Raw genomic sequence first — 19,809 nt, forward strand, 5'->3', positions numbered from 1 at the left:
TCTAGCCCTGCGTTCACACGCTGTGAAACTGCCGCAGCGTTCCCACACATCTTCAGAGGAAGCCAGGGCTCAGGGGCTCGGGCGGCAGAACCACAACTGGCCTGCTCGGACGTCATAGCCTCTCAGCTCCTGTGCCAGAGCCCCCCGCCCCCCCTGGCCCGGCACAGAGGTACAGCCCATCCCAGCCGGCCCGCCGGGCCTTGTCTGCGAAGGAAGCCGAGTGTGGGCCTCCAACCTCCTCACGGTTTCCGGGAGGCCCAACCCTGCCAAACCAAGATTGGGGACATCAATTAGGACTTCATAAATTACCACCCTGAAGCACTTTGAAACCATTTGAAGAGTTAATCAAACAAGTTAATGACATCAACACCATCGTAGAAGGAATATTAAATTACCTCCTTAAATGAGGGCTTTTGTTTTTTTAATAAAAGAAGTTTATATTAATTCACATAATTGCCTCCTGTTAACATATTTGCCAGAATTCCAAAAAAAAAAAAAATCTGTTAAACTTGGATTATGTCTGATACATTAAGAATTAAATTATAGGCAACAAAAAAATTCCTGGGTTTTCACGTCCAAGTTTTAATTTTTAAAAATTCCACAACTTTTATTTCCTGGTTGGGATCATTTCTATAGATTTAAGATGTGAAAGACAAGCATTGACTTGTAGTGAATTAAAAATATGTCTTTTTTTTTGTATGTACACTGCTGCCAAATTCCATCCCTCACAGACCCTGGCAGTAGGCATTGCTCTCCTAATAGAGTAATTGACCCAACCACAATAACATTCTTAGTCCCCCTCTGCTCCAGGCATGTTGCAAGCCCACCTGGGGTGGTGTCATGGAAGAAACGCAATATGCATGCATTTAAACACAGACGGATGTTCCCCTGTGATCCCAATGCACTATGGACATAAACATACAGTGTACACATGTGCACAGATACAGAATACCTTCAAGGAAGAGGAGAATGCTTTAAAAGATTAGATTATAAATGATTCTACTAGACCCCAAACTTCTAGAAGACAGAGACCTCTCTGGCTTAGCCCATCTCTAGCTCTTAACGGAGGGATGTGTGAGCAGAACTTGGGGGTGGACCTAACTTCTGAGTGAAGTCAAAGAGGAACCGAGGCCACTGCCCATCACCCCCATTCGTGACCCACCACAGCACCCGATGCTGGCTGAGGTAGCCTAAGGCCAGGCTAAGGCAAGTCAAGGACATGGGCACGGGCTCCGACACCACAGGGGACAGGAGGAGCCCTGCCCTCTTCCTCTGACACAAAGGGGAAGAGAGTTGCCCTCAGACATGGATTCACCCTGAAGCTTCCGGACCCTGCACCTGCGCTGGCCTCTTTCTGGGTTTTCACGTCCAAGTGGCTTCTTGGTTTTCTTTCTCTTAAAGATACCGTGGAAGCTTCAGGCCCCACAAAACCTGATTCCTCTGGTTTCCTGGGAGTCTTGAGGGACTAGCGGGACCATCTGACATGACTTGGGCCTGGCTGCTGCCATCAGAGACCTCAAGGAGGACGCATCTCTGCCCTCAGGGAGCCCACACTCATTGGGAGAGTTCTCAGTGCCTCTCAAGACCAAGGACCACTGGTCAGGCCTTGTCCTGAAGGCCGCCTTCCTGTGCCTCAGCCCACAGGTTGAGGGTGAGCATCTACTGTGCCCAGAACAATCCTGAAGTAGAACTTCTGCAGCTTCGTTTCCCCCTCCATCTACTCAATATCTGTTCATCACAGAAATTTTAGAAGATAGTTCCTTAAAAAGAAGAAGAAAAACAACATATAATGTCATCATCTTGAAATAAGTGTATAGGCAGTGTTACTATTCTGGCGAAATGGATTTTTGTGTAAGAACAGAAGCATACAGTACACGCTGCTTCATACATTTCTGGTTTCTTCTTCTCTCCACTGGCATTAGCTTCTTTCCCTTTGATTTCTCAAAACCACCATAAACAGGGTTGTCTGTCATGTTTAGCAGTTTCACCCAAGGACTAGGGCAGCGGTTCTCAACCTGTGGGTCGCGACCCCTTTGACGGTCGAACGACCCTTTCACAGGGGTCGCCTAAGACCATCCTGCATATCAGATATTTACATTATGATTCATAACAGTAGCAACATTACAGTTATGAAGTAGCAACGAAAATAATTTTATGGTTGGGTCACAACATGAGGAACTGTATTTAAAGGGCCAGAAGATTGAGAACCACTGGACTAGGGTGACAGAGAGAGAGAGAAAGAGAGAGAGAGAGAGAGAGAGAGAGAGAGAGAGAGAGAGAGCGCGAGCGCTGACATAGCTAGGGGGCACTGCAAAGCTGAGTATTGGGAATCCCTGTGCCTCCTAGTCTGTGGCTGTGTCCCCTGGACTCTCCTCACCTGACTGTCTCTGGCCTCAAGGCCTCCCTCCTCCACCCGCAGCCAGACCCCTCATACCCCTGAGCCTAGCAGACTCAGAACTGGCCTTGCTTTCTTATACAGAAGCTTAGCTCCCTGCATTTCCCTCCTCTTTTCTGAGTCATGCTTCAGGACTTATCTTTTCCTCAACAAAAGTATCTTCAAAGGATATTTTTTACTAAGCAGGAGGCCTGTTCTGTGTTCACATTCCTGGGGGTGGCTACTACCTGGCCAGTCTCTGCAGGCTCAAGGGGTCCACTTGGAGATTTAATTGTCCCACTGAAATGAATGATGTATCTCTCCACACAGCAAAAGGTTCAGGCTGGGTTTGAAAGAGCACCTGCATCCCTCTTGTTGTAGCTCCATGTTGTCAAAAGGAAAGTGAAGCCGGGGGAGGATGAGACGTGTAGACCTGGGAGTCCTCAGTGATGGCTGGGGCTGTGAGAGCAGAGAAGGACCCTGAGACCATGAGTGTAGGGAGAGAGGGACGGAGGGGGAGGAGCCCCAAGAAAGCGCCAGGTCCCAGGAGCAAGGAAGACAGAGTGGAAATCTCACCTCAGAAGTCACAGCAGCTTCCTGCCCACACTGTTCTGTGTGGCTAGCACAGTTAAAAAACAAGACACGGGTATTCATTATAAATTATAATTATTTATTTTAAAAATCCCGAAACAGAAAACAGGAAAAAAAAATCTGAGTCCTGACACTTGCCCACAGTATTGACATTTGGGTGGATTTTTTTCCTAGTGAAAAATTAAAACTATATAAGATGTTTGGGGGTTTTTGTTTTTGTTTGTTTTGTGTGTTTTTTTTTACCATGGTGTTGAAATTATCATTTTGAATTCAGATCAAAACCTTTCCCCATTGGGCAAGGGAAGCCTTTAACCAAATGCAAGCTGTACCATAGAAAATTCTGAAAGGAGGTCAGAATTAACGAGGGGTCCCTGTGTTATTCCTGGAAATAACACCTCGAAGGCAAGGCCACCGTTTCACAGGGGAAGTGGCACTCCAGGCCTTATTGGTCCAATACACTGGGCCTCTGCATTCTCTGCTGTCACAGTGTCTTTAAATGTTTTAGAATGAACAGTATCTTCGTTTAGGTTCCCTTGAAGGCAGAGCCTGAGACCAGGGTTTGGGTGCAGGTGGTCTATTTGAGAGGTGCTCCAGAAGCACAGCAAGAAATGGACAGGTGAGATTGGGAGGGGACGGAGCCAGCAAAGGACGTGTGAGCGAGCAGGTTGCCACTCTGTGAGGGGCGGAGGAGGGGGGCTCGAGCACTCAGCGAGCCTCCAGGAGACGGTGTAGAACAGACTTCACAATGGTCCCTCTCAGGGAGGAAGAAGCTGGGGTGTTTATCCACCAACTCCTGCCCCTCATTCCAATGACTTCTGGGAGTAACTCTCCCTGTGTTAGGCCTGACCAGTGCAAATGCCAGAAAATACCCTCAAGTAGGAGGATACAGGGGCCTGAGCGGGGAAGGGCACTGTCCATTTACATTGCGGTGATCTGAGCCAAGGCCTGGGACAGGGCAAGGAGAGCATCTGCTGTAGCCCCTACATTTGAAAACCACACGGGCATGCAGGAGGGGGCACTCGCTCTCCAGTGTGCCACCATCCCCACCACTCCCTGTCATCTCTTACCTGAGGTCAACAGTTAGATGTTTGTTTGTTTTTGTTTGTGTGTGTGTGTCTTGAACACACAACCCATGTCCCCCCTCTCTCTAACCTGGCCGGCCCCTCAGGGAGGAGCCGGGTTTGGTACCAGGGGGAAGAGAAGGGCTGATGCTGCACATGAGCCAAGTAGCCGTCAACTTGGCGCTTGGTTTCCTGGGACCAAACCTTTAAATATGAAGCTGTAACAGCAACCTGGAGGCCTCTCTTGACAACCTGCCCAGCTCTCGTTATGACATTTAGCCGGTGATTGATATTGTGTGTCACTGAGACCTTGGCAGTTAATCTCCGGGTCGATTCTATGGAAACCAAACAGAACAGATTTGTCTTCCCTTTCCACCCCGGCTGTGATCTGGGAAACAGGCGCCCCCGGCCTCGCTGAGATTTGGAGATTTGGGCGCCACGCAGAGAGGGATGCACACAAGCCGCCTTCAGGATTTGGAAAGATTACAGGTCTGTGGTTTCTGGCTGGCTCTGCGCTTTGTTCTCTTCCCCCATCAAATCTGCACGCGGGAGGATAATAGATCCCAGAGCTCCTCTGCGTGCCAAGCTGCTCTGGGTAGACCGCACCACTTCCTCTTCTGTCTGGAAATCCAGCCGAGGCTTTCAGCGCGGAGATGGGGATGGGATGGCTCCTTCCACAGGACGCTGGAGGCTGGAGGAGCGGCCTCCGCCAGGGGGAGGGCAGCCCCAGTGATCAAAGGAGCAGGCAGGAATTTCGGAATGCCGTTTTCTCCAGCGTCTCCCCGAAATCACCTCTGCTGAAGCCTCCTTGAGTGGCAAGCAGGGTTCAAAACAGCCTGCACCTCCAAATTGAGGTATATGGTACCCGGCTTCTTGTATTCACTTTGAAATAAGAAGGGTCGGTGCCATGGTTGGGTTGTGCCACAGACCTCTCCAAAGTAAGGGGCCTGCGGGCCTGAAGCAAAGAGAGCGAGAACTCCACTCTTAGAGACAGAGGTGTCTGCTGGTTCCGCCACAGAAGTTTCTGGCCATCCCACGAACGACTCCTTCGTTGGTGACGGGGAATGCCAGCAGGCCGGCCCCAGTGGAGTTCAGGCCTGAGCTACCAGCCACTGCGGGGTCTGTCCACCCTGTGGTCTGCACTTTGCTCACCTTCACGCCTCCTCCACATGAGCCCAGAGGCTCGGCCCTGCCTCCTCAGCTCTGGCTGAGTCCCCAGCACAGGCCTCACAGGCCTTTATTAATTCGCCCCTGAGTCGTTCATTCACTCACTAAGCCAGTTCCTCATTCAGCAGACACTCCCTGAGCACCTCCTCCGTGTCAGACACCGAGGCTACGAGATAAATACCACGAAGGAGCCATCTTCAGGAGCCCAGAGTAAGGTCCAGCCCCTCTCTCCTCCCAGCCCTGCGCCCTTACTGTGGTCTAAGACCTGCCCTCCACTTCAATGAGAAGATGGAAAACGTACTGAGCATCCTTACCGCCCTTCTCTTGACGCAACACCTCCCTGACTCTTGAGCCACACCCTTGGGCAATTATTATCAAACTTCGCTGAGCATCAGACTCACTTGGGAGCGTGTTAAAGTACAGACTCCTAGGCCCCCTCCCTCTAGTCAGGGTGCATGCCAGGGATCTGTATTTTTAGCAAGTGACAAATGATTCTGAGGGAGACGGCCTTTAGATCACACTTTGACAGACTCCAGAGAAGGGTCACCTCTGCTGTCCATTGCCCCTATCCCCTAATTCAGGATTTTGCAGGAGAAAGTCACAGATCCTGGCCTCCCGTGATCCCCAAAGACACACACTGCCAGCTCGTGACCCTTTAAATTCATCTGCTATAAAATGGGGTGAATCAAATTTCCCAGAGCAGTGGTTTCAGATCTTTCCTTTTATTTTTAAAACTTTTTAAAATGGAAAATTCCAACACACATAAAGAAGAACAGTAACTACCTTGCAGCCATGATCCAACCCAACCACCAACATTCATGGCCAATCCTGCCTCATCACACCCCCACCTTCGCCCTCCATCCCACACTCAACAGATGATTCTATTTTTCCAACTATATTATTTTTGAAGTAAATCTCAGACGTTATATTCTGTCTGTGAATATTTCATTTGTGCTTCTCAGACAAAGCCCTGCGGTGTAATTTAACTGTCCTCTGAATCTCCTACAAATTGCGTGTTAGATCTAGACTCTGAGGACTCTGGTCAAAGACTCAGGTTTTCCTTTGGCGAGAAGACTTGCGTGGTGGTGGCATATTCTTCCATCCGAAGGCCCGTAATGGCTGATGGTCTCTCCTTATGTTGCTGGCAGTCACTGGTCACTGCCAACATCCATTCGCTCATCAGATGTTGTAAAATGGTGCTTCCTTCCTTTTTTATTATCTGGAATATTTTATAAAAGAGGCCCAGTAGTACAGTTTATATCAGAAAGGTACAATAAATAATGCTAGATTCTTTCCCTTTACTCATCTGTCTTCAAAATAATGAGCTGGTTCCCTAGCACCTTCCAACAGTGAAGAATTGTTTTGTGTATCAAGTGTTTGATGCAAACCCAAGCCATTGTGCCCAGTTAATATTGGACAAAGGAGGCAAGAGCATACAGTGGAGTAAAGACAGTCTTTTCAATAAATGGTGAAAATTGGACAGGTACATGCAGAGAAAGAAAGAAAGAAAGAAAGAAAGAAAGAAAGAAAGAAAGAAAGAAAGAAAGAAAGAAAGAAAGAAAGGAAGAAAGGAAGAAAGAAAGAAAGAAAGAAAGAAAGAAAGAAAGAAAGGAAGGAAGAGAAGGAAGGAAGGGAGAAAGAAAGGAAGAGAGAAAGAAAAACTAGACCACCAACTTACACAAGAATAAACTCAAAATGGATAAAAGACTTAAATGTAAGTTGTGAAACTATAAAGATCTTAGAAGAAACCATAGGTAGCAAAATCTCAGACATCTCTCATAGCAATATGTTTACTGATACATCTCCTAGGGCAAAGGAAACTAAGGAGAAAATAAACAAATGGCACTACATCAAACTAAAAAGCTTCTGCACAGCAAAAGAAACCATCAACAAAATAAAAAGGGAGCCCACTGTATGGGAGAACATATTTGTCAATGATACATCTGCTAAGGGGTTAAAAAAAAATAAGGAACTCATACAACTTAACAAAAGGAAGACAATCCAATTTAAAAAATGGGCAAAGGACCTAAATAGACACTTCTCCAAAGTGGATATACAGATGGCCAAGAGACATATGAAAACATGCTCAAAGTCACTAATCATTAGAGAGATGCAAATTAAAACGACAATGAGGTATCACCTCACACCTGTCAGAATGGCTATCATCAACAAATCAACAAATGACAAGTGCTGGCGAGGATGTGGAGAAAAGGGAACCCTAGTACACTGCTGGTGGGAATGCAGACTGGTGCAGCAATTATGAAAACAGTATGGAGTTTCTTCAAAAAATTAAAATTGGAACTACCATTTGACCCAGTGTTCCCACTTCTGGGAATATATCCTATGAAATCTGAAACACCGATCAGAAAGAATATATGCACCCCTATTTTCATAGCAGCACAATTTGCAATAGCTACGATCTGGAAACAGCCCAAGTGCCCATCAGTACATGAATGGATAAAAAAGTGGTGGCACATTTACACCATGAAATATTATGCAGCAGTAAAAAAGAAGGACCTTTTACCCTTTGAAGCAGCATGTAGGGACCTGGAGAGCATTATGCTAAGCAAAATAAATCAGTCAGAGAAAGACAAATATCACATGACCTCACTCATTTGTGGAATCGAATGAACAAAATAAGCTGATGAACAAAATAGACCCAGAGACATAGAAGAATGGAACAGACTGACAAATCTCAGCGGGAAGGCAGGGGAGGGTGGGTGGATGGGTGGTGGGGAGAGATGAACTAGGGAATTTATATGCGTATATGCCTAGCCCATGGACACAGATGATAGTGTGGTGAAGGCCTGGGGCGGGAGCATGCAGGATAGAGGGGGTCAATGGGGGTGGGGGGATATAGGGGGCATCTGTAATACTATCAACAATAAAGATAAACTTTTAAAAAAATGAATGTTCGACGTGTTTCAATCCACTGCAGTTATTTTTTCATGTTCAAATTGTCCCACTTTGACAAGTAGGAGGCTCTTCCAGTGGTGTTCTGAGTCCTTTGGACAGAGCCAGTGGTCTTTGAAGCTACCAACCCTTTCTTGCATTCTTCAAACCCCTGGCCTGCCCCTCCTCACACTGAATTCTGCGATTATTTTTCTCAGAAGACTAAGACCCTATGTTATGAACATTCTCAATTTAGTTTTTCTCACCTGTTAAATGGAGCTAATAACAGCGCCTACCTCATAGGGCTGTTAATTGACTTAAGATTAAATGACTTAATAATCAGAAAGCACTGGGAACAGTGCCTGACAGAACATAAGTGCTAGATATGTATTTGTTAATAAATAACACCCCCTTGCCCTCACACACTTCCACGTCTCTCAGCCACTCGGCCCTTTCCGCCTCCCCTCCAGCCTCAGAGCTCGAGGTGCCCTCCCCAGGCTGAGTGTAGAGGCATCAGTCACTCAGCTCAGGGATCCACAGTGAACGCCTTTCCTTGGGGACGGGAACTCGCCTCTAGCATTTCACTCGCAGAGCCCGACAAGCTCTCCAAATACACGGTGCAGCCTGCACCCCCAGCTCTCCAGCCAGGAACATCTCTCCTGACGCCCTGGTCAGTTAACACCCTGCCAGCGTCCTAGCGTCGGAGCTGCAAACATTGACTTCAACTGTCCTAACAAGTCGATGAACACTCACGCAGCCAAGTTTCCTTCCATCCCCGGGCTCCTGAAGCCCCGAGAATGTGCTTGGCTGCCCAGACGACACAGGCTCGGGATGGACAGGTGTGCCCTTTCCGCGGGCACCGGCTCCCTGCTGATGTCGAGCACCACAGCCTGGAATGCCAAGGGCCTGCTGGGCCTTCCTATTCAAGTTCAAAATGGCCCAAGTCAGCAGATTCCGGGCAGATAAAGGAAAAAGGAGGCCCCAAAGAAGGGGTCACGTCTAAAGCAGCGGTTCTCAACCTGTGGGTCGCGACCCCTTTGGCGGTCGAACGACCCTTTCACAGGGGTCGCCTAAGACCATCCTGCATATCAGATATCTACATTACAATTCACAACAGTAGCAACATTACAGTTATGAAGTAGCAACGAAAATAATTTTATGGTTGGGTCACAGCATGAGGAACTGTATTTAAAGGGCCAGAAGGTTGAGAACCACTGAAAAGGAAAGGAGACCAGGGGCTGGCTGCCTGCAGGGATTGCTGTCCTGGGTCTGCTGCACCCACCTCAGCCTGGGTTGGAGGCCCCCAACACGCTTGCCCTGGAGAGACTGGAATGAGGGACGTGTTGTTGCCACTGTGCCTGCCGTGGGGCCTGGGAAAAGGAAGCAGAAGCACAGCAGGCCTGGGAAATACCTGCCACATCTCCGCATCAGCTTATTCCCACCTCTTTTCGTAAAGCCCATTCCCTACCTCTGTCCCCTGCTAATCCCGGCCCTGACCTTCTCTCATGACCAGCTGCAGAAAGGAGAGCATCCATTGGCTCCAAGATGACATCCCGAGAACCAAGGACGAGCCTCAAGAATGCCTACTCCTCTGCCAAGAGTCTGCTGCCTAAGGCGGAGGAGGTGGAGGCCGAGGACTACTGCACCCCCGGAGCCTTCGAGCTGGAACGCCTCTTCTGGAAGGGCAGCCCCCAGTACACCCACGTCAACGAGGTCTGGCCCAAGCTCTACATCGGGGATGAGTGAGTACCTGGCCAAGCCCAGGAGAAGGTAGCAGGCCCTTCCCCAGGTCACACCTCCTGCCACCTCCAGGCCATGACATTTTGCTTTTTAGGTTGGTTGTTCTGTGACTCTAACAGTTAGGGCTGGGTTTTTCTTCATATTACAGAACACTCCGAAAAGGGGCTTAAGCAAGATTAAGGTAGATTTTTAAAATATATATTTTTATTGACTTCAGAGAGGAAGGGAGAATATAGAGAGATAGAAACATCAATGATGAGTGAGAATCATTGATCGGCTGCCTCCTGCACGGCCCACACTGGGGATTGAGCCCGTCACCTGGGCATGTGCCCTGACTGGGCATCGAACCGTGACCTCCTGGTTCATAGGTTGATGCTCAACTACTGAGCCAAGCTGGCCAGGTGAGATAGAGGTTGATTTTGCTTTCACATGAACAATGTACAGAGGAAGGCAAGCTGGGACTGGCATGGGTCTCCAGGGTCATTGGGGACTCAGGCTCCTGTGTGTCTGCTGTACCATCCTGAGGGTAAGGCTTTCTTCTTCAAGGTTGCTGCATGGGCTGAGATTGCTGATAGGGCTCCAGTCATCATCTGTAGGATCCAGACTGCAGGGAGGTAGAGGGAAAGTAAAAGCAAAAGGGTGTCTTTCCAAACAGAAGTCCCACCCAAGACTTCCCCTGCCACTAGCTGCAAGGGAGGCTGGGAAATGTAGTCTTTTATTTTAGCTGGGTATAACACCCACAAGAGGCACATCAGCCTATGTGTGGAGAAGAAAAAGGTAAGCCTAGCAAAGTTCAGGTTGCTGTCCCCTTCTCTAGATTTTTATAGCTACCATTCCCCATTCCTTAAACAATTGGGAAGCTCATACTGTATATAATCAATATATATAAAAGGTTATATATACCGACCATCCAACCGTCCAGTAGGTATGATGTGCACTGTCCACCAGGGGGCAGATGTTCAATGCAGGAGCTGCTGAGCTGCAGTGACTTGGCAGCGGCAGTTCTTGGGTGACGCACCCTGAAACCAGAGAGGAGGGAGCCCGATTCCTTGTGGGGCCGCACGATTCCACCTTCAGCCGTGGGTTATGTTGTTGCTGGGGCACTGTCATCCCTGAATCTGGTTTACTGCACACTTGCGTTTGTGTTCCACACCCTGTACAACAGCAACTTTGCAGAGTGCCCTCTCGCACTCTGGGACCCCTTGGGGGATGTCGAAGAGCCGGTTTTAGCCCGATCCCCGCAGGCCAGGCTGAGGGACCCCGCCTACTGGAGGGACCCCCGTTCACTTCGCAGATGCCCTTCGTGCCGTGGCGCCGCCCCAGGTCCCGCCCCACTGGCCACTGGCCACTTTCTAATTAATTTCAGTGTGCAAGAATTCATGCACTGGGCCACTAGTATTAATAATAATAATGCCTATGATTTACTAAATGCTTTGTGCCAGGCATTGTGCTAAGCATCTTGCATGTACTATCTCACTTTATTTTCACTAAAGCCCAATGAAAGAGGTCATCTACTTACCCCATTTTACAGATAAGGAAACGGAGGGTCAGAGCAGTTCATTAACTCTCCCAAGGTCCACAGCCCCGTAGGCAACAGAGAACTGGAATTCGAATGCAGTTTTGCCCAATCCAGAAGTTTCCATCTTAAATCCTCCCTCCACCCCCAGGATTCCGGCTCATGCTCCATCTCTCCAAGGAGCAGATGGTGCAGGGCCTCTGCATGTGCGATTTCCACACACACACACACACACACACACACACACACACACACATCATGCTGCTTAAACCTTCGAGATAACTGTCTAGTCAGGGAAAATCCAGGGACAGCCTCCCTTGTCTGGTTTTTCGTAATATTTTTAAATTGAAAAAGTTACAAAAATTACATGCCCTTCTGTACTAAATTAAATTAAATGGAGGGTTATAAAAAATAAACTGCATAATCACACTTTGTTTCTCTTAATCCTACCATGGAGTAACCAGAATTATATTTACTTGCCTATGTCTACTACTTTATGTATACAATTGCAAACATAAGCAAACATATACACACATATAAAGGGTTTTTGTTTCTCTCAACAATTTTTTAGAAAAAAAAGAATCATATTATATATACACTCTTCTGCATTTTAATATTCCATAGTATAGTTGTACCACAATTTATCCAATCATTTCCCAGAATATTAGGGGAACCTAAGTGAGAGGTATATAGGGACTCTATACTATTTTCTTTTCTTGTTGTTGTTAGTTTGTTAATCTTCACCCAATGATATTTTTTCCATTGATTTTTAGAAGAGAGAGTGCAAGCCCCCCGCACACACCCTGACTGGGCCAGAGATCAAACACGCAACCCAAGTACATGCTCTTGACTGGGAATTAAACCCATGACCCTTCAGTGTATGGGCCAATGCTCTAACCACTTAGCACACTGGCCAGGCCGTTTTCTTTTTTCAAATAACAGCCTTATTAAGGTATAATTCACAGCCCATAACATGTTTCACAGGGTGAAGATTAAATGAGTGAAAACAAATGAAGTGCTAGAGTAGTAGCTGGCACATAGTAAATGCTCATTAAGTGCCTGCATTCTGGGTCTGAGTAAGCATCACAGAAGAGGTCAATTCCGGGGTTGGCCCTGGAAGATGGGTCGTATTTCAACAGAATTCTAGGCAGATGGGGCAGGATGAGAAGAGACATAGAGGTAAGGAGAAATAAGGTAATTTATCTGGAATTTAGGGGATGGATATGGTAGAAAGGGCACTTTCAGAAGACCTGGGACGAAGCCAAATCCTACCACTGTGTGGTCAGCTAAGACAGCCGTGCTGCAATAACAAGCCACCCCAACATCTCAGTGGCCCACACAATGATGGCTTATGTCTCGCTCACATGTCATATCCACGGTGGGCAGGTCCTAACGGTGCTGCATGTCCACTTTACTCCGGGACTCGGGACCCAGGCTGATGTCCACATTTCATTGGCCAAAGCAAGTCCGTGCCAAGGCCTCACATCAACAGGGCAGAAAAGTGTAACCTTCCCCTAGGGAGGGGCAGCAAATATTCTAAAGGACAGCACACCATCTACCACAGCCACAGTCTGCTGCAGGGGCGGTGGCTTTGGGCAGGTCCTTTTACCCTTCTGGGGTTATGTCCTCGTCTCTAAAAATGGTTACTGAGCCTGGCGGTGTGGCTCAGTGGTTGAGTGTCCACCCATGCATCAAGAAGTCACTGGTGCAATTCCCGGTCAGGGCACATGCCCGGCTTGTAGGCTTGATCCCCAGTAGGGGGTGTGCAGGAGGTAGCCGACTAAAAAAAATTTTTTTTAAATGGTTACTGAGAAGAGTCCAAGAAATATGGACTATGACAGCATTTTATAAAGTATAAAGTACTAGATAGATGAAAAAATTATTATTACTGTTACTTAGTGAGAAAGAAACCTGGGAAGAGAGGTCAGGGCCAGCCTGTGGCAGGCTGAATGCCAGCCGCGGTGCTTTCTGCAGGAAGTTAAATTGAGTGTCTGAGCAGGACAGACGTGTTCTAGTCAATACAGTGCCAGACGGTTGGCTTTGATGCAGTAAGATACGCTTCCTCCTTCCACCAGGAAAATGTCACTGCCCTTTAGTTCAGTCCAGCTCTGCCTGAGCCCCAGACGCGCATGCACAGGCTGGGCAAGCTCCACAGTCAGTGCGTGACCTGCGTGTGCGGCGTGGGGAGGAGCCAAAGTCAGCACGACTGGTCTTGTCCATCTCTGTCCAGGGCCCCGCCCAGATGCCCACTTAACAAGGTGAATGGGACTCCCAGATGCTTAGTGAGAGAGCAGTTGATTCCACTGCCAAGGCCACCACACGGAGGTTACAGCCCAGCTGAGGGCAGGCATGGCAGCCTGTGCTCCTTGGTCTCTCTATAGGTGTTGCTCGAACCAGGGGAAAGCTCAGCGCTGGCTCCTCATGCACAAAGCCTCAGTTTCAATTTGATATTTGTGCTTAGGTTGAGTTCTTCCTTTCCCTAAAGCACCCAAGGTTTTTGAAAGCTGAGTGCCAAGCTCTGGAAGTTAGGGTGGTCAGGACCGGGAGTGAGGATGGACATCCCAGGGCAGCCAGAGCCTCCGGCTGTTCCTGGAACCTAGACCGGTGATGCCTGGAACCCGCTGGGGACCAGACTTACTCCCACAAAGCAGCTCACTCTTTCCCCGTCCTCTCTCCTCAAGGGCTTCTTTCTGGAGAAAGGCAGATGGCTGAGCATCTGCTCGGAGCCACAATATCTGGGTCAAATGCTGGTTTCTGCGTGGCCTTGAGCAAGTCACTCAAGCGTTCTGAGCTTCAATTTCTTCACCTGTAATATGTGGATTCCATGAGTTCATACATATGACATTTAGTGCATGCCTGACACACCCAATAACTGCTATAGTTCAGGTAGGTTCTGGTCATTTGAGTCACAGTGTGAGAGGAAGGTAAACGGTTACTATGCTTTGCCACTTAGAGTCCCTCTGTGCTAAGAAAACCCCCTGGTTAAATTTTCCCATGAGATGCTATCATGAATCCGAGGCCAGGCTGGAAGGAAGGTCCCTCCTACTGAGCCTTCTCCAGCCCATGCACCCACTCACCCCACAGACACTGTCCTGGCCTTCCAGGGACCCAGGCGACCTAAGGCCCAAGGAGGCATGGCCACAGCAAAGCCCTCTGGGCCTGTGAGCTTCAGAATTTCTAAAGCATTTTCTCAATCCCAGCTTATGCCAAGGGGACTCGGCAAGTGGGGTGCCCGGTGACTCCAAGTCCCCATTGCTCACCAGCTCCACCACCACGACCCAGTAAGAAGAGGCCACAGATAGGAGGGGAAGTGGTTGGAGTTCAAGGTGCTGGGTGAGTAGAGGGGATGGGTCCAAGCCAACCAATCACCTTTTGGATGTTCTCGTGGGGAAGTCTATCTCAGTCAAGCCACAGCTCCCCTCTCCCCACACATTTCCCAAAACTTGGTGGGAGTCTGAATCTGCCACAAGTAAGAGCTGCAAGGTCAGCATGGAGGAGAGCAAAAGCCATCAAGCGGGATTCAGGGCCCAGAGTTCAAACATCTTCCCATTCTGGGACTCAGTTTCTTTATTTGTAAAATAAAGGGATGATTTCAAAGGCCCCTTCCAGCTCTAAGATAAAATTCTTTAAGAAATGTCCTATTAAATAAATTAGGCTTTATTAGATTCAAGCACATACATGTTGTATTACTTTTAAGCCATTTAAATTAGATTCAAATTAGGTTAACCAAGTGTTGCCCTCCAGAGAGCCAGGGACTGGCGTCAATGATGAGATAAGAATAATTCATCACCTCTTATCAATCAGCGGTCCCTACGTTGGAGCTTCCGCAGTGCTTGAGTATGCTTGAAAGCACTAAATTTCTGTAATTTAAATATTCTCACTTTAATCTCATTGACATCTTTCATTTGCTTAGCAAAACCTTTTTTCTTTTTTCCCCCATAGTCAGCAGGAGGGAAAATATCCTGGCTACTGTCAAAGTGATTGCAAATTCTCAGGCAGGGCAGCCTCTGATAGCAAAGCCCGGCTGAAACACCATAATTGAGAAATCTCTTCCCTCTCATCAACACCGTGGCGCTGTTCGGCTGCTCTGCGGCTTGAACGGTGGGGGCCAAAAGCAGCTCCCCGTTTTTCTTAAAACTCCAATTGCTGCCAAGGTCTGGCTTTGAGGGTTATCAACATCTACAGCTGCCCCTCCGCATAAAGCCTGACCCCTCACATGCCTGTGGCCAGCCCCCACCACCCTGAGCTTGCTTCCCAGGTCTCTCTCTTACTTTTCTGCTCCCAACCAGACCAACTCCCTCAAAAAACAGAGGCATCTCTAGGGCTGGTTTGTCCCTGAGAAGATCAGGAAGTGAAGTGAAGGCAAATCCATCAGCTGAGACAGTCCTCAGCCTGAGACAAGGCCTCTCACTGGGATGCTGGGACAGCCATAGCCTCTCTCCCCCCCAAAAAGGAACTAATTCAGCCTCAAGGCACCAAGTAGGGCTGAGATTTGACTTGCTTCCAGGGTGGGCCATGGCTAGTATGGGGTGCAGCCAAAACATAGCCTCGACTGACCCCTTATGCCCTGAATGTTACCCGGAAGAACTAGGAAACCTGGACTCGGAACCTCCAAATGCAGAAGGTGACCTAGGTGAGACTGGGCACCAGCCTCGGGCACCGTGAGTGGGGAGAGATTTCTAACAAGAGTTAAGAAGGCCAAGGCCACCTGAAGTCTTTGCAAGAGCCCGTCACTCCTGAGAACTAAGGAAATAACATCAATAAAAATCATGGTAAACATTTACATTATCAAGTGAATATATGACATCTTCATCACGGAAAGTTTACAAAACAGAGAGAGAAAAAAGAAGGCAATTAAAGTTTCCATTACCCATAATCTCGTTACCCAGAGACAACCATGGATCACGTGTTGCTGTACATTACCTATTGCTCTTTCCCCTCATTCCCCCTCATGTATCATTTAATCTTTCCTATTGAATAGTACATCACTAGACTTGACAAAACTCTTTTAAGGAAAGGGCTGCCAGTGTAATTCATTCTATTTAACAAAAAGAGAAAACTGAGGGTCCACAGCTTCGGTTGTTTCCGTTCATGCAGCAGTTTAAGCTTATAAACAACACCGGCCAGGCCTGTATTCTCTGAGGGGCCTCAAAACTGAACAGCTTCATCAGCAAATAATAAGAGCACCCAAGAACTAGAAAACCATCGACTGTCAGTTCACATCAGGTGAATCGACTGAGGTAAAAAGCTGGAAATATGCCTGGTGTATTAAATCCACCTGCAAGGAACAGGTGTGGTCAAGGAGAATATCACCACAAGGTCACGTCCATGAAATGATGTGAGACCACAACAGTGTCGCATGCATCAGAATCAGATTGCAGGATACAGGCCATAGGCACACAGGAGTCCATAATTAGGTGCAAGAAATCAGTGGGCCTGCCCTAGCCAGTTTGGCTCAGTGGATAGAGCATGGGCCTGTGGACTGAAGGGTCCCAGGTTCAATTCTGGTCAAGGGCACATGCCTGGGTTGTGGGCTCGATCCCCAGTAGAGGGCACACAGGAGGCACAAATCAGTGATTCTCTCTCATCATTGATGTTTCTATCACTCTCTCACTCTCCCTTCCTCTCTGAAATCAATAAAAATATATTTTGAAACAAGAAAGAAATCAGTGGGCCTCACAGACACGAGGGTGGGGAGAACCACCCGGTTATTAGTGGACTTTCTTTGATGCTCATAGCAGAATCCTGGCAACAAGGGACCAGCTAGTTTCTCCTGCCAGGAAGCTGGCAGAGGGCATGTACAGCTATGTACACGCATGTCCCGCCTCCCTTCTGTGCGAGAGCAAACACCTGGGGAAAATGGGCTTTCAGGCAGGTGTTGAGGTATGTAGGCTGGGAATCGGAGAGCACCAAGGGGTCTGAAAAGGTGGGATGACGGGAGTGCTGCCCAAGGAGACTGTCCCACGTAAAGTGCTCTTAGAGGGTGGGGGGTTGAAGCAAGCTTCCCAGAGGATCCCCAGAGGGGCTGGAAGGAAGCTGGGCCAGGCTAAGGAAGGAGGGAGGAAGGGAAGGTCTCTGACTGAGGCAATTGGCCTTTGCAAGAAAGAAGTCACTTCCTTGGCCCCTGCCAATCTGGCCCAACCAGAGGTAGGCCAGGTTAGAGACATGGGTCAAAAACAGGATATGACAACAACTTCACAAATGCACTGCCTGAGTCCGATGTGTGAGAAAATGTCCAACCTCATGTGCAAAATAAATGAATGGAAACAAGGCACCATTTTGTTAGTGGTGTTTTGTTTTTGAAATTAGCAAATAGCAAAAGATAAAAATGGGAATCATTTGAGCAATCTTTCTAGAGGATAATTTAGTAGTGAGTATTACATGTATTAAAAATGCTCATACCCACTGACCCAGCAATGCCATTTTAAAAAATCTCTTCTAAGGATATAATCAGAGATGTGCTCAAAGAAATAGAGCAAAGTTGTTCATTCATAGTGTGTTTCTTATAATACCCACCAAACCCCTTCCAGGATAGTGATAGAGATAGAGATGGAGATGGAGATGGGGAGAGAGAGGGAGAGGGAGAGGGAGAGGGAGAGGGAGAGGGAGAGGGAGGGGGAGAGAGAAGACAAAGTCCAAAATAGGGGCTTGGTGAGATAGAATTGAGATTTACCTATAGAACGGAACAGCACAGAGCTATTGAAGCTCATAAGTTGACTTAGCAAGATGTTTACAATATATCACCATGTCAAAGGGTGTAAACTGTATATAGTGTTATACCCCCAGGCAAATCTCTATACAAATCTATGCATAGGAAAACAACTGGAGGGTAGTATATCAAACAGCAAATAATCTTTATCTCTGGGGGTTTAGAAGCACAGGTGATTTTGTGTGTGTGCGCACACGAGGGGGTATGTTTTCCACATTCTGCATTGATCATGTATTATTTTTGTAATTAGATAACATTCTTTTTTAAGTGAAGAGATTGCTCACATCTAGGATTTTTCTTAAACAACCAGAAACAAAGGCTCTGGCATCATCTAGATTCTGGAAGTAAGTGACTGGGTCTGTTTTTCTCCTGAGCTTTTCTCCTTCAACAGAGGCACATTTCTTAGTCTCTTTCCCACACCACATATCTGAGCAGGTGGCCTTAACACAAAACAAAACAAAAAACAAAACAAAACAGAAAACAATATAATGCCAGACAGCACTCTCTCTCACCCCCTACCTCCACTCCCAATAATTGCTGAGCGAGGCATCCCAGCCAACTGGGGATCTGCCTCCATCACCGCCGCTGTCTACTGACTCACTCTGATGATTTGTAGGTCTCCATTCTGCCACTGGTACTCTTCTGAACCCTTGATTGGACTCTGAGTGCACCAAGCTAGGGGGAAATCCCCAGAGCGGTGTGTGAGGACACCACCTCCACTTCCCAGCCCAGGTAGCCACAGAGCCCTGAAAACCTGCCGTGGGCCTCACACACCCACCAGGTCTAACCCTCCCTCGAACCCTTTTCTCCCTCTTGGACACCAGGCAAAGCCAGCTCTTTGGGGTGAATGTAGAGATGTCATGCAGTGAGTCTTGTTGCATCTGTACCCAGATCCTCGACCCCCAAGGCAGCAAAGTGCAAAGAGTTATTTATTCAAACTGCCATTTGATTATATTGAAACCCAGCTGCTGAACCCAGAGAGAACAGTCTTTACCGTGGATAGAAACTTCCTGTCAAGGACAGTTAATTTTCATTTTTCCACTGAGCTCAACCTCAAAGTGAGGTTGATTGCTACTCAGCAAGATGGACTGCATTAGTGGAGCCTTTAATTGAGCGCAGATCTATATCCCAAAAGCATAATGTTTGCTGTATACATACTTTGAGACAAGAGGAAAAATGAAAAGCAGACCTTTGTAAGGAAAAAATTGAAAGCAGAATGTGTTCCATAATCAGGATGGCAGCACAAAGGCCAGCTGGGGCGGGGCGGGGCGGGGGGCTTACTTGCAGTCCCCACCTCCCTACGCCTCAGTTCTAATGGGCTATTGGCAAATGTTCCTAAAAGCTAATGCCTGTGTTTAGCTCCCTCTTTCCTAAACACTGAACTCCACCATAGCTCCTCTCACGGCAAACAAAGAAGCTCCAGGAAGCCAGCGATTGATGAGGGGCCTCAGCGAGAGGCCATGGCACGTGCTTCTCCTGCAGGGCTCCTCGCGGCCAAGGGTGTTGATCCCGTTGGCATCCATTATGGCCATTTCTGTCCACCTCCTTTTACCAGTGGCCTCGAGATGAGTCCTCACCTGGAGCACAATGCCACTTTCGGCCTCTTACTGTTATGGTTCCAGACCCTCGTCACCTCTTCCCTGAGCTGTGGAACTGGTCTCTGTGCTATTAAGAGAGATGTCCTCTTAAAGCCCGGATGGGATTCCCCCCTTCTCAAATACTATCAAAAGCTCTCCCTGCCCTGACCGGTTTGGCTCAG

The 19,809-nt window shown here is 47.9% G+C and overlaps 1 protein-coding gene across 1 annotated transcript in view; it reads left to right on the plus strand.

Annotated features, from left to right (window-relative positions):
• The first annotated feature begins 9,563 nt into the window (after positions 1–9,563).
• The window catches only part of DUPD1 (dual specificity phosphatase and pro isomerase domain containing 1), a 19,841-nt gene continuing 9,595 nt past the window's right edge, over positions 9,564–19,809 (plus strand). The window contains exon 1 of the mRNA XM_023755144.1: positions 9,564–9,827. Coding sequence (XP_023610912.1) covers positions 9,631–9,827 — 197 coding nt within the window. The 5' untranslated portion in view covers positions 9,564–9,630. The remainder of the gene's footprint in view (positions 9,828–19,809) is intronic.

Source organism: Myotis lucifugus, unplaced genomic scaffold, assembly GCF_000147115.1.
Source record: "Myotis lucifugus unplaced genomic scaffold, Myoluc2.0 scaffold_69, whole genome shotgun sequence".
NCBI lineage: Eukaryota > Metazoa > Chordata > Mammalia > Chiroptera > Vespertilionidae > Myotis > Myotis lucifugus.